Source organism: Bacillus rossius, chromosome 14 (assembly GCF_032445375.1).
Source record: "Bacillus rossius redtenbacheri isolate Brsri chromosome 14, Brsri_v3, whole genome shotgun sequence".
NCBI classification, from domain to species: domain Eukaryota; kingdom Metazoa; phylum Arthropoda; class Insecta; order Phasmatodea; family Bacillidae; genus Bacillus; species Bacillus rossius.
In genome coordinates this window covers 26398635-26413580 of record NC_086341.1, presented here as the reverse complement: position 1 = coordinate 26413580, position 14946 = coordinate 26398635, and the positions used below count along the sequence as shown (strand labels likewise).

At 37.9% G+C, this 14946-nt stretch overlaps 1 protein-coding gene across 1 annotated transcript in view; it reads left to right on the top strand.

Moving 5' to 3' along the window:
- The window catches only part of LOC134538735 (cell division cycle protein 23 homolog), a 32426-nt gene that overhangs the window by 1565 nt on the left and 15915 nt on the right, over positions 1-14946 (top strand). The window contains exons 3-5 of the mRNA XM_063380195.1: positions 1637-1982; positions 3390-3567; positions 6073-6252. Coding sequence (XP_063236265.1) covers positions 1637-1982; positions 3390-3567; positions 6073-6252 — 704 coding nt within the window. The remainder of the gene's footprint in view (positions 1-1636; positions 1983-3389; positions 3568-6072; positions 6253-14946) is intronic.

The following is a 14946-nucleotide window of genomic DNA, read 5'->3' as shown; positions in this document are numbered from 1 at the left end:
GCAATATCAATATTTCATTTCATTTAGACATTACAACTATGGCAGTATCGTGAAATATAACAGCTTGCCCTATTTATTAGCATACTTCATGATGCTGAAAAATAAAAGTTGCAGGTGAAGTGGTATTCACTTTGTAAACTTATTTATTTCCTTATTAATGCACTTCTTCTCATACTATGATCGCTCCAAAACTCAATGATTATATTTGTCTTTTTTTCTCAGCACTATTTTGTCTTTCACTCTTGCCAGTATTATATACTATATTTTCCTTCGTTTCACAATTCAATTGTTATCATTGTCATTGCAACTTCCATGATGTCGTACATTCCAACCAGTAGGAATCCGGTATCGTAAAATGAACTTGAGCCGAGTAGTTTACAAATTGCGTGGTTTCTTCCGAAGCTGTGCACACCTTATGTGTGGTTGGGTAGGTGGGTTTCTTGATGCTAGTCTCCTTTTTCTCAGTTATATTCTAAACCATTATTCTGAAAACGTAAGTTAAGCTATAATTACTATGTTGCAGAAATACCAGTACAGTCGTGTGTTTCTTTCCACGTGAACAGTCTGATTGGTATAGTTCTTTAATCCAGCAAGTTTGTAACCACTGCTGTTTAGGATTAGCAATTTTGCTGGCTTATTTAACTTCATCACAGTTTTAATAGTTATTTTAAAAATAAATTAATATAGTACAATAATATTTCAAACAAGTTATCCGTGATTCAGATCTATTCTTCAAGAATTATAAAATAAGCACAGAAAACAACATGGCGACCAAGGTCTAAAACACTCAAATTTATTTATTGTGAATAATGGTGATATTCAAGTGTATTTGTATAAGTGAGGTAATTTCCCCATATGTATAATTTATTTGCATAATAAATTGTTATATTTAATATTATTTTTAAATTAATTAATATGAGCATTCAGCATAATTATTTATTTTCAATATAAATTAAATTTTTTATCTAAAACACCCAAATCCACCAACAAAAAAAAAACAATACATATGTGACCGGTTTGATTCAAATAAAATTACAGAATAGGCTATGCCAGGTGGAAGAATGCTTCGCGAAAACCAACTGCCAACCAAGAGTTACCTAATTTCAAGATCAATCACCAACTACCAACCCTTTCTACACTCAGCATCCTAGACTTTAAAAGTCACCTACACCAAATTGTTAAACATTGTCAAAAAAAAATCTCATATGTATTATTAGGTATATTTTATATAAATACATAACTTGAAAGTTAAGCTATGTCGTATATTTAGAAATGTAGTTTCAAAAAACATTTTACACAAAACTTACAAAACCATTTACAGTGTAATGTAAAAAAAGGTCTCTCTCCTGAAAATATATATTTTTTTTAACTAATTATGCTATTTTGTCTGAACAGTCAGAATTGCACCACATTTCTTAAATTCTGTCTTGGGCCTTTATGATTCTCTAAAAAAAATCTTTTCTGTTGTTGTTGCATCGCTGTAACTGTAACTATGCAATAATTCACTGTTGCTTAATTGTAATGTACACAAAAAGTAAACCAGTTGAACAAGTTTTTCACACGGTGCCAGCTTCAGAGCTGGTGGACACTGGCCAGTTGGTGGGCCGTGACGAGCGAGGGCGGCGGGGCTGCGCAGGTGTGCGTATTTCACGGAGAGCTGCGTGTCGCAGCGCGCCAGGTTCCTGCACCGCTACGCGCGCTACCTCTCCGCGGAGAAGAAGCGGGTGGAGGGGCGCGCGGACGCGGCCTCGCCGCCCGACCCGGCCGCGCGCGCGGAGCTCCGGGCGCTGTCCTCGGAGCTGCGGGGGGACCGCGCGGCCGGCACGCTGGACGGCTTCGGCCTGTACCTGCACGGCGTCGTGCTCAAGAGGCTGGACCTGCCCGGGGAGGCGTGCGACGCGCTGGTGGAGGCCGCGTGCCGGGAGCCCGCGCACTGGGGCGCGTGGCTGGAGCTCACCTCCCTCGTCACCGACCGGGCTAAGGTTCGCCTCTCTCTCTCTTACTGTATTACTGTAGCGATGTTCACTTTAATGGCCATTTACTCTCTCTTTCCAATGCATGATTCCTGCCATCAAAGCTGTCCTTGTTTCAGTGTGCTCTGTTGCCAGACATACGCTACAGTGCACTAAAGGTTTAGACATAACTTTATAATGTAAAGAAATTCTTTTTAAAAAATTTTCTGAACATTATATTCTGAAAAGAAAAAAAAATTGGAAAGAGAATCATGGGAAAACATTTACATGTTCTATTTAATCATTAACATCATCGGATGATATTCAATTTTTACATCTAAGGAGACTTAAATGAATGAAGCCATCTTGATTTCAACCTTTTTTTTGTCATGTTCGAGCATAGCACGTAATTAAATAAAATGCTTGACTTTAATATTGATTAGTTTCTGCTAATAGTTGCTCCTGTGAAATTATAATTGATATTAAACATTGAATTTTTTTTCCTGAACGACTACAACTGTATTACTGTCAGTCAGTTTACACTAGTCAGTATACACTATTTCATAGCCTTAAAAAAAATCAACAAATAGTCAAATTTATATGTATATTAAAACCTGTTATTATTAACGAGGTCACACAAAATTATACTATTAATGTTAAAAATCCGGGTAGTACCAATCTGGCAACATTTAGAGCCATTTACTCTTTACTGCAATCGAAGGTTTACAGGCTCTAACAGTTTCAGGGCATGTTGTCAACAGTTTTAAATGCACCCACCCATTCATAATAAAAATGTGTGGACCGATCTTACAAACTGGTATGTAATCTCTGTATAGTGAACCTCTTTGGAACAAACTACGTATTTGCCAAGTTCCATTCATAACTGTATTGAACAAAATTGTTTATTGCTTTTTTATCCTTCAAAACTTCTTTAGAGCAATAACACTGAAATAATTTTTTCACATTATGGCTTGTTAAAATAATAAAAAATAGTAAAAAAAAATATTGTTTAAATTAAAAAAAATGAAATATTCAACTAAGCCAATTTCAGATTTTTTTGTATCTAAATTAAAAAGTAGACTTCGTAAACATGACAATGTCAGGAATACCATTACTAGAGGTTGCGGACAAAGTAGTGACTAGATGGTGAATATGAAGAGTACATAATTACCACATTCTCCTTGTGACTTTTAAGTGATGCATGTGTGAATAATTCCCAACAGGGACAAAGCCGGCAATGTCAGGGAACTCCAGTTTTCCCCTCCATCCAGTTTCATCCCTCACCAGTCTCAAGTGACCTTGATGATGAGATGTTTAAGCCAAATTCATTCAATCATTTATTCATACTATTCTTAAGGGGAAGTCGTTTAAATTTGGGGGGGGGGGGGGGGGAAACAACCATTTCAATTAGCAAGGTGGTGTTCCGCTTTGTTCCAGCTCAACTCCCTCACACTTCCGAACACGTGGGTGAAGCATTTCTTCATGGCACACACCTACCTCGATCTCCAGTTGAACGACGAAGCACTGGAAATATACTGGCACCTCCAGAACAAGGGCTTTAAGAAAAGCACGTACGTCCTGGCCCAGATTGCAATCGCTTACCACAACAAGAGAGGTTGGTTTGCATCAGATCAAAATTTTTTTATTCATAGACTGCTGCTTTTATGTGCTCTTTTACCCTCAACATTTTGATGTATAAACAGCATTTGGTAGGAGTAAATTCGTGAAAATGGAACAGAAGACGATGAACTGAAATGTAACACCCATATGTTGCAACATAAACCAGATATAGTCACTTTTGTAAACATTAGGGCACATACCAAACATATTGGTGTGCCAAATGAGACTTTATGATAGTGAAACTTCTGTGGAATATATTTGGTAAACTAAATTGACATAGTAAAAAAGTAATTATAAGTTTTAAAATACTTATGAAAACTGGCATTATAATGTTTATAATACATATTCTCCTGCTAAGTTCCCAATTAACTTAGTAGTTGAGCAGTAGAGCGTGCGTTTGATAACGACTAAGGGTTTGGTTCAAATCTCGTCACTATTTTTTTTTTTTACTTTTTAAAAGTAAATTATTATATGATAATGATTTATTAATAATGTTGACTCTGTTCAATAAGGTTAATAATTGTTTGTAGGAAGTATTTACAGACTATATTCAGTCGTTTCAGCTTTAACGACTATACAAACATATACTTAGTGTTATAATAAGATTTTTAATTGTTTCATGTAAATATCTTAGTAGTTTCATAGAAGTATTACTTCTGACGTATGCAGAAACTTTATAGTGTTAACGGTTTACTCAATTTTAACAAGCTGGGCAGTAGTTTAGTAAAATCAGGTCTAAAGCCGGGGTTTTATCGTAGCCGTTTCTAATAGTTTGAAATCACCAGTTGTTTCTTGCTGCTAATTGCTATCTGCATTCATGGTGGCAAGCACGTTTACGATTCAGGCAGCGAATTCTAGTGGCGAGTGCAGAAAGTATGTGTGTGATTCACATCCAGAAATTTTGGTATTTGAAAATGGACTATTTTGATTTATCAGTATATATTTATCATGCTTGGCATTATTTTAAAGAATTTAAATTTCATGTCAAAGTTTTGTATTATAAGTTTATTTGCAACATGTACAACATGAGAACACATGAGTTTGCTCATTACTGAGGTTAAATGTTTACAAATCACCTGTGAGTATTGAAAGACTTGCTCACATTATATTTTCATCACCGGCTCCTAGATTTAGTGATTGGCTCCTAAACTTTCCGAGATTTTGTAGAGGCCTGCCAGTAAGCCATTATACACATATAAGAATGAGTGGACTGCATGTATTTACACAAACAAATACACAAGAACACACAGCGTAAATATTGGCCAGTACAAATCACACAGTGAAAATTGAAATGGTTACCCAGAATATGTATCAAACCCATAAATTCACAGTGTGTGTGTAAAAAAAATAAACCTTTGCTACTGTGTAGAAAATTGGGCATTGTACAATAGTTGCATTATTACCTAAAGATCACTAGAATTCCACTAAAAACAAAGTTTTAAAATAATTTTGGTTTGGATATATATTCAGGGTAACCATTCAATGTTGAAAAATTATGGAAGGGAAATTGATTCATTTAAAAATGAACTCACTAGATTGGCAGAAAGGGTCTATTGCTTGGGTGGAGAGCTGCGGCTGAAATTCTTTCAGTTTTTGTATGTGTGGAGGTGTTCCGCTCATGCGACTAGGAGTTGGAACGAACCGTGGTTTGAGTTCTGTCCGGTGTGGGCCAGGGTTGGCAGCCATGTACCAGACCCGCATGTTTTGGGCTGGGTTTTTTCAATAATAATATAAATAAATAATCAATTACAGAAATTGACATGTTTTATTACAATTTAGCATGGAATAACACATACAAAACTCTGGCTAATTTCAGCGTAGTATGACTTACCCCTTAGAAATTAGTACAAGCAATCTCACTAATATTATAATAGCGAAAGTTTGTATGTTTGTTACTCAATAACGCCTGAACTGCAGAACTGATTTGGATGAGTTTTGGCATACAGATAGCTCATAACCTGGATTAACACAAAGGCCACATATTACTATGAAATTCCATCCTTAATAGAGCGAAAAAGGGGTAAATTCATTTTTATTACAGAAAATCTGTGTTTACAATTTCTCATAGAGAACCATTAGTATCTCTTGACATTTTGTGAGAAATCTTTTCCACTAATGCAATTTTGATAACTGAATGTTTACTATTTTTTTTTTTTTTTTTTAGTTGCATCATGTGTGATTGTAGTCCGAACTCTAAAGTATAATAACAAATAATAAAATTTGGCCAAGCGTGAGTTGGACTTGAGCTAAGCGTTGCATAGTGCGGTCGTATGGAATCCTTGGTGCGGTAGTTCGACTCTAACTTGACCAGTTTTTTAGTTACATTTAACTGTTAAATCGCAGGGTGAAGCTAATAAAACGAACAGTGTAGATAACTAAACCAAAGGTTTCCGATAGGCTGCAGGCTCTCTAATTTAACCAGTTTGTTATTCAGTCAGCCTCTCTGCTGTTGTGTGTCGGGAGGAGCGAGAGAGAGGAAAGGCGGATGGGCTTGTCGCAGAGGTGGAGCTGGCGATATCGTCCTTCTCCAGGCTGCAGAAGCTGGACCCGTACCGCCTGGACAACCTGGACACATACTCCAACCTGCTGTACGTGCGCGAGCTGCGGCTGGAGCTGGCGCACCTGGCGCACCACGTGTCCCAGATCGACAAGTACCGCGTGGAGACCTGCTGCGTCATAGGTGCAGGCCGCAGTCCGGTGTTACTGTCTTTACTTTCATAGAAGCTGTCTCGTACCATACTCAGGGGCGCAACAACAGGGGGGGGTCAAGGGTATTTTTCCCCCCCTCTGAAACCTTGAAGTGGGGGCAAACGGGGACAAAGAAAGTGCTGTGTAATCAATTTTTAGATAATAAAACTGCTTAAATAGCACCATTTTACACCTTGAAAAACAAATTTTCCCAGGGCCCCGAACCCCCGCTTCTTTATAAAAAGGTATATTGCCCCCCCCCTTTGGAAATTTAGTTGTTGCGCCCCTGACTATACTTACTCCACCAAAATAGTGGTAAAAATTATATGCTGCAGTTTTACGATAAAATAATTTGTAATAAATTGGTCTTCAAAAGATATCTTCAGAATGATAATAATAAAGAAGCAAGTATTTGTAGTTTGAAAGTGATTCAATAAGAGAGTCTAATAATATATATATATGTATATATGTATATATGTATGTATGTGTGTGTGTGTACATATATAGTATATAATATATATATATATATTTCCGATTTATGCACTTAAATACATTTTTTTGTTTGAAAGTGACATTTCTTATATTTAAAATATTAAAAATAATTTTTTATGATTTAAATTAAGTTTTGTTTAAATGCTTTTTAGTACTATGATATAACTTACATTTCGGAGCTATATGGTGTATTAACTTACATTTCGGTGTTCATGGAGTGTTTTAACATGTTTTTTTGGTGTTATTTTGGTTTTATTGCAATCCTCCGTATAGTCTTATCCTTATAGGAATAGTTTTTTTTTTGGTCCAGTTTAGTTTTCAAAACAGAAGATTTCGGTGTTATTGTTTTTTTTTTATAGATGCTGTTTTATAATACTTTACTGCCACCAAATAGTGGTAACATTTTTATGCTGCATTTTTGAGATAAAATGATTTGTAATAAATGTGTCTAAAACAGACACTTCAGAAACATGAAAATAAATTAGAATTTGTGGTTTAAAATTAGTGATTCAATAAGAGATGCACAATAAAACAAATTAAATGAATTTTTCTGATCCATACAATTTGGTACAATTTTTTGTTCAGAAATAACGACATTTCTTGAATTCAAAAATTATAAGATTTCTTTTTTTATGATTTTTTTTAAGTTTTGGGTTAATGCTGTTTAATTCCATGTGTGCCGTTAATTAGTAATTTCGACACGATATATTTTAAATTTTTATTATGATTTTAAATTTTTTTTGTGTGGAAATTTTATTTGCTCTACTATAGTGTGATTTTACTTTGTTAGTCTGGTGTACTCCTCTGAGTTAAACTTTGTCTCAGTGCTCTGAAGCCCCTGTCCCATCGGCGTATCGGATATTTTGCTGGCCTAATCCCTGACTGGCAGACAGCTTACCATTTCCCCCGCCTTCAGTCACGCCTCAAGCCTGTAATATCATTTCTCTTCGTGACCCAAACTGCATATACAAGCCTGTAGCTTGCAGGCGACCAGTTCTCAGAGACGAGCTGAGATTGGCCTTTTTCATCACGTATTAGTGTTAAGTTCGCTCCTCTGCAGGCACGACGGGACGTAGATTCCCAGCAGCGTTGCATTTTACCCTCACCCCCCCCTCCCCCCTTCACAGTTCCAAGTAAGACCAATGACCGGTCGTAACCCCCTGGGCAACAGTGACCGTCCTCAAGGTCTCCTCGCAAAAAACGAGTGCGCCAAAACTGATCGCAAGCGCTACCTAGCGACCAAGTCGCGAACTTCTCCGCTAGCCTACCCTCTAGGGCGCCAGAGAGCAGCACCTGCTTTCCCTTGAGTTATATGGACGCCGTGGGCAAGTCGATTGTTTTCAACTCAGACCCCTCCGACAGAGTTCTCTACTGTCGCCCAGTGATGCCAACGTCAAAACTCCTGCCAGAGTTTTTTTTCCGCCCGCATTCGGGCAAGTTCGGAATCTTTCGGCGGCCCAGACCCCCTCCACCTGTAAGAGCCGGCGCCCCCTTTTAATTACGAGACGCGGTTTGCCGCGACACAGATCAGCGCGCGTCACGTTTGCAGACAGATCTCCGGCGAGCTCAGAAGACTCTGGAAGACTTCATCCGACCGCTAGCGACTATGTAATCGTCCTAGATAAGGGATGCTATCCCTCAACTAAATTCAAGTAGATTAGTCTGTCTGCATAGTGTTAGTAATTTTTTTTTGTTTTGAAATTTTCCTTTTAATTTTTTTTTAACTATGAAGAAATCATCCGCGCCCAGCCGCGCAAATCGCGAGCTACGGACCATGGCTGACTCCGCGATGGCAGCTTGAAGGCAACTCCCCTGTTAATTCGCGACCTCCCCTACCTCCCCTTAGATTTTTCCGGGCATTTCTTGCCCCATGTACTATCTGTATTCAAGTCCTAATCAGTCTTGATTTGGCTTGTTACAGTCAGGGGTTCGACCTCCCAGCGATGCACATATTCAGCTAGATTCGAGATCCAGCAACTACTGGTGGACGAATTGTCCATCAGTATGTTTTTCGGCAGTCCGAGATCCACCCATTAGAAGAAGCAGCTTCCTTCCATTCTACAGTTCGGCATTTTTTTAACTCCACACCTGGAAGACTCGGGTGATATGGTTTCTATTTCTATTCCCCCCCTTTTTAAAGACAAACCAGCGATAAGTGACTATCCACTTAATCCACTGATATGGTAAACTAATCAGCGACAAATTTAATGTAGTAGAACCTTGCAAGTTGTAATAATGTATCAATACAATGTACTTTGTTTTAAATAATCGCGGGCCGGCCCCTTTTCGTTTTTTTGTTTTTTTTAAATCTTTGAAACTTGTTAAAACCTTTTGTATGTAAAGTAATGGAAACAAGATAATTCATCAGGGCAAATAAAACAGGGAAACTATAGATCAAGTTAATCGTGTAGTTTTTATTTATTGATTTTAACGATCCACCAATTTCCTCCTTGCTTGTTACAGGAAGTTCCTAAATTTTGTTTGTTCCCCACCTCTTGCCGCCTCTGGTAAATCAATTTATTTAACTTATTTTTTTTTTCCAGCAAGTTTCCAAGGCTCTTTTTAATTAAATCAAAATAATTCAATTTTGAGGCACGAGGGGTGTTACAATTGGTAGCAGAGCATGGTTTGGTCTATAGGCATACCTAAATCGAGTAGGCATACCTAAAATAAAAAATAATAATAAATATAGAAAAAAAAAATTAAATTTTGTGATAGCAAATTTGTAATAATAACATTGTAAACTGATCGCTGGTACACCCTGTAGTTATATTGCTTTTCAATTTTACAATTTATTTTGAGTTTTACGTCCCAATGTGATTGAGTTAGCGCGCGGTGAGACACCGCGCGGCCTCCGTCGCGTCGGTGCGACGACCCTCAGGCAGCGTGCTTTATCAAGCGCGCGTGTCATTCTCCCTGTCATCCTCTTCACCCCTCCCCCTCACGCCTCACCGGCTGGAGGAGGCAAGGTCATGTCGTTGCCCCCGTGTCTGGCAGCGAGACAATGCGTTGCAATCTAGTTTATTCCTCACGGCCGACAGTGCCCTGAGTTTGTCTAAATTCCTCCCTTTATCAGTGTTTTTTCTATAACACATCCGCCTGCAAACCAGGCCATCTTTATAAAAAACTCATCATAGAAGTCCTTTCGGACATCGTGGTATTTTTTGTTTTTGTCTCTCGGCGTCTTGCGCACGTCGACATGTTATCTCTTCACCATATGGCAGGGCCGCCAACCGCGCGGAACTCTTCTCTACTCCACCCACGTACCACGTGTTTTGTAAACAAACTATCCATGCTTGGTATGTCCTAATAATATAATTTTTATGTCACAAAACTAGCACTATAAATAATCTATACTACCTTAAATCTAGCAGCAAGGTATTTTCTTAATCTAGGGTTACTAAAATATAACATAATAATTTTATATATACGTACCTTATAATAGTATTAACAATACAAATAATATGATAATATAAATATTTTGTTTTAGCCAATGCTAAGAAACTCCCATTGTTAACATTTTCTAAGTATCTTAAAATTAACGATTAAGTATTTTAATTATACATAAAATAAATCTAAAAATGGGTCCATTCATTAAGTAACATAAAATAAGAATATGTATGCTCATAAGTAATTTTAACAAGTACTCTAATCCTATTGCATCGTTCACAAGCAAAGTGAATATACTTCGACGTACCATTTCATTGTGTCACCATACACATCCATGTGCCTAGCTTTTGTTTAGATTTATTTCGTGATCACCCAACGAGAGGTGCAATCACTCATGCCTTTAAGGAAAGGCCTGAATTAAATTGTTTATATACACGGGTTGAATCCCCAATACCTTTTACGCTAGCCATGAGGTGAGGAAGTTATTGTAAGATAGAGTACTATACTTTTTTAACGTCGAGTTTTCTATGAGCAATTTACCAATTAATCTAAGAATGCAAGGTAAAGGATAAATAATATTTTTGTAATTATGAATTTTGAGTAAACAATTTATTAACTTTTATATTTTTTTGGATCGGTGTTGAATTCCTTTATAAGGTGGTGTACAGCTATGTATTTAAAACATCTAAATTTTTTTCATTATCCATTGTTCATCCAAATTCGTTGATCTTTCGGGTTTCAAACCCGAACTAACTCATGGGTGAAATTCCCTCGTAGGTCTCTCTGCTTCAGCCTGATGGTCTGATCAACCGTCAGAGCTTGAACATATTGAGCCTATGTGAGTTAATAAATGTAGGTATCCGGGACTGAGGTGTACTTCGCTTTTTAAGCAAGTATTAAATTCATCTTTCGTCTGATCCATCGTCAGATTGTGCAGAGCTATGACTCAATGCCTTCGACTTCTTATGGACAGCGAAACAATTATGTACAGGGGTTATATTCCCAAATTTAGTTTGTAAGTTACGGGTTACCATACCCATTTACAGGGGTTACAATCCCCATTAGTCACTGAGTGCTCAAGGATGAATTTCCCTTGTTTCGGCCTCAGTGCTTTTCGGCCTCCCTCACAGCACCCATGTTCAGAGTTTTTGTCACGTGACATCATTCCCAACATCTGAGATCAACTCTCCTCATGACATCATTCACCGTTAAGGGTAATTTAAATAATTATATACACCTTCGATTTGATCAACTAAGTAGTAGGATACAGGCGAACCTGGTACTAGTTTTACTGAGCAGTGTAAGTGTTGTTTTTTTTTCCTATATGCTCCGCATTCAAGCAGGGGAGTATGTGCCGTTAATTAGTAATTTCGACACGATATATTTTAAATTTTTATTATGATTTTAAATTTTTTTTGTGTGGAAATTTTATTTGCTCTACTATAGTGTGATTTTACTTTGTTAGTCTGGTGTACTCCTCTGAGTTAAACTTTGTCTCAGTGCTCTGAAGCCCCTGTCCCATCGGCGTATCGGATATTTTGCTGGCCTAATCCCTGACTGGCAGACAGCTTACCATTTCCCCCGCCTTCAGTCACGCCTCAAGCCTGTAATATCATTTCTCTTCGTGACCCAAACTGCATATACAAGCCTGTAGCTTGCAGGCGACCAGTTCTCAGAGACGAGCTGAGATTGGCCTTTTTCATCACGTATTAGTGTTAAGTTCGCTCCTCTGCAGGCACGACGGGACGTAGATTCCCAGCGGCGTTGCATTTTACCCTCACCCCCCCCCCCCCCCCCCCCCCTTCTCAGTTCCAAGTAAGACCAATGACCGGTCGTAACCCCCTGGGCAACAGTGACCGTCCTCAAGGTCTCCTCGCAAAAAACGAGTGCGCCAAAACTGATCGCAAGCGCTACCTAGCGACCAAGTCGCGAACTTCTCCGCTAGCCTACCCTCTAGGGCGCCAGAGAGCAGCACCTGCTTTCCCTTGAGTTATATGGACGCCGTGGACGAGTCGATTGTTTTCAACTCAGACCCCTCCGACAGAGTTCTCTACTGTCGCCCAGTGATGCCAACGTCAAAACTCCTGCCAGAGTTTTTTTTCCGCCCGCATTCGGGCAAGTTCGGAATCTTTCGGCGGCCCAGACCCCCTCCACCTGTAAGAGCCGGCGCCCCCTTTTAATTACGAGACGCGGTTTGCCGCGACACAGATCAGCGCGCGTCACGTTTGCAGACAGATCTCCGGCGAGCTCAGAAGACTCTGGAAGACTTCATCCGACCGCTAGCGACTATGTAATCGTCCTAGATAAGGGATGCTATCCCTCAACTAAATTCAAGTAGATTAGTCTGTCTGCATAGTGTTAGTAATTTTTTTTGTTTTCAAATTTTCCCTTTTAATTTTTTTTAACTATGAAGAAATCATCCGCGCCCAGCCGCGCAAATCGCGAGCTACGGACCATGGCTGACTCCGCGATGGCAGCTTGAAGGCAACTCCCCTGTTAATTCGCGACCTCCCCTACCTCCCCTTAGATTTTTCCGGGCATTTCTTGCCCCATGTACTATCTGTATTCAAGTCCTAATCAGTCTTGATTTGGCTTGTTACAGTCAGGGGTTCGACCTCCCAGCGATGCACATATTCAGCTAGATTCGAGATCCAGCAACTACTGGTGGACGAATTGTCCATCAGTATGTTTTTCGGCAGTCCGAGATCCACCCATTAGAAGAAGCAGCTTCCTTCCATTCTACAGTTCGGCATTTTTTTAACTCCACACCTGGAAGACTCGGGTGATATGGTTTCTATTTCTATTCCCCCCCTTTTTAAAGACAAACCAGCGATAAGTGACTATCCACTTAATCCACTGATATGGTAAACTAATCAGCGACAAATTTAATGTAGTAGAACCTTGCAAGTTGTAATAATGTATCAATACAATGTACTTTGTTTTAAATAATCGCGGGCCGGCCCCTTTTCGTTTTTTTGTTTTTTTTAAATCTTTGAAACTTGTTAAAACCTTTTGTATGTAAAGTAATGGAAACAAGATAATTCATCAGGGCAAATAAAACAGGGAAACTATAGATCAAGTTAATCGTGTAGTTTTTATTTATTGATTTTAACGATCCACCAACTTCCTCCTTGCTTGTTACAGGAAGTTCCTAAATTTTGTTTGTTCCCCACCTCGTGCCGCCTCTGGTAAATCAATTTATTTAACTTATTTTTTTTTTCCAGCAAGTTTCCAAGGCTCTTTTTAATTAATTCAAAATAATTCAATTTTGAGGCACGAGGGGTGTTACACATGTTATGATGGTGTATTAAAAGTTAATTTTGGTGCTGTAAGGTGTATTGAGTAGCATTTCGGTGTCATGCCCTGGCCTCTTGTATCCGTCTCCGAGCAAGTCGGCTGCAAAAATTTAGTTGGGAAGAGTAAATTTGTCTCTTTTGAATATATATATTTTGTGTTTGTGTATGTGTGTATAAAATATTTGGTTTTGGGATTAAATGAGCAGTTTGAACATCCATTCTTAGGGTGTTATTTTTTTTCTGTTGGTAACATGTTAACAAATGACTTATAAAACTTCTTCTTCATGCCCATGATTAGATTCTGTGTGGCTGTGAACATAGATTCTCCAAATGCCAAATGCTAGTATCAACAGAGGCTTGTAAGTTGGCTGTTGCTTCATGGCATCAGTCCAGAAATGTGAGATACACATGTGTCAATGGTTTATATGCTAATTATCGAGACCCAAAATTTTCATCATTGTGGTTGGTTGTTGATTGCCGAGATAACACACTAATGTCGGGTCTAGGCCTGTGTGAAGCTTTGACTAAGCAAATCAATTGGAATTCTTTTTAAAATTAAATTTTACTTCACTAGGAAATTTGCCATTTGTTTTATATGAAGCCTTGGTTTTGATGCAAAGCTTTGCGTCTGATGTGAAGCTTCACTTTTGTTTGGAAAGCTTAATGTGTGTTGCTAGATCTTAAATTTGTAAAAAAAGGCACTCCATTTGCTTTTATGAATGTGCAATGCGTATTTATATTATTGATGGTTATTTTTTTAATTTTTATTGGTTCAAACATTACAAATGTTAAACATTAATTATTTTTACTTCAATCCTGTATTTTATAAAATTCGTGCTTCACAGATTTGATTTGATTTGCAAATAATTTAAACATTCAAATTGATACTCGCTTTAAATTAAAAAAAAACTAGTATTCGCATAGGCCCATAACCCATTTTATGAATACCGAGCTGATATTCAAGCAGTCAGAGGACATTTTTCATCTTGAAGTTGTCTTTCTTTAAATGGGATAATAACCCTGTCATCTTAGAATTTAAGAATACTAACCACTGTTTGCAGTACAGATTTATTATTTAATTTTGTTGGACACACCACAGGACCTATATTTGAAAATTTAGAGATATTTCTGGTTAGTGCAACTATGTTACATCATCTGCAGTATCGCCAGCCTAAAATAATCAGCGATTATATTTCATATGCCTGTTAGTCAATAACAGGCTATAATGATATGAATAAGACAAAAGATATGTTATTTGTATTTTACCATACCAACATTTTGGTTAAATAAATTAAAATAGAAATTATAGGAAAAAAATTGACTAGTTAAAGATGGCATGATAATCCCTGTACCTACATTTAATTTTCCTTTTTTACTGATGCATATTAAAGTTAGGCAAGTGTAGAAAAAAAACCTGCAAAGATCAAGTCATTGTAAAGCTCTCAATGTGGCTATTATGTTTGCATTTCAGAATTGTTTTTAGCAGAGTGATTCAAAATGAAGTAATC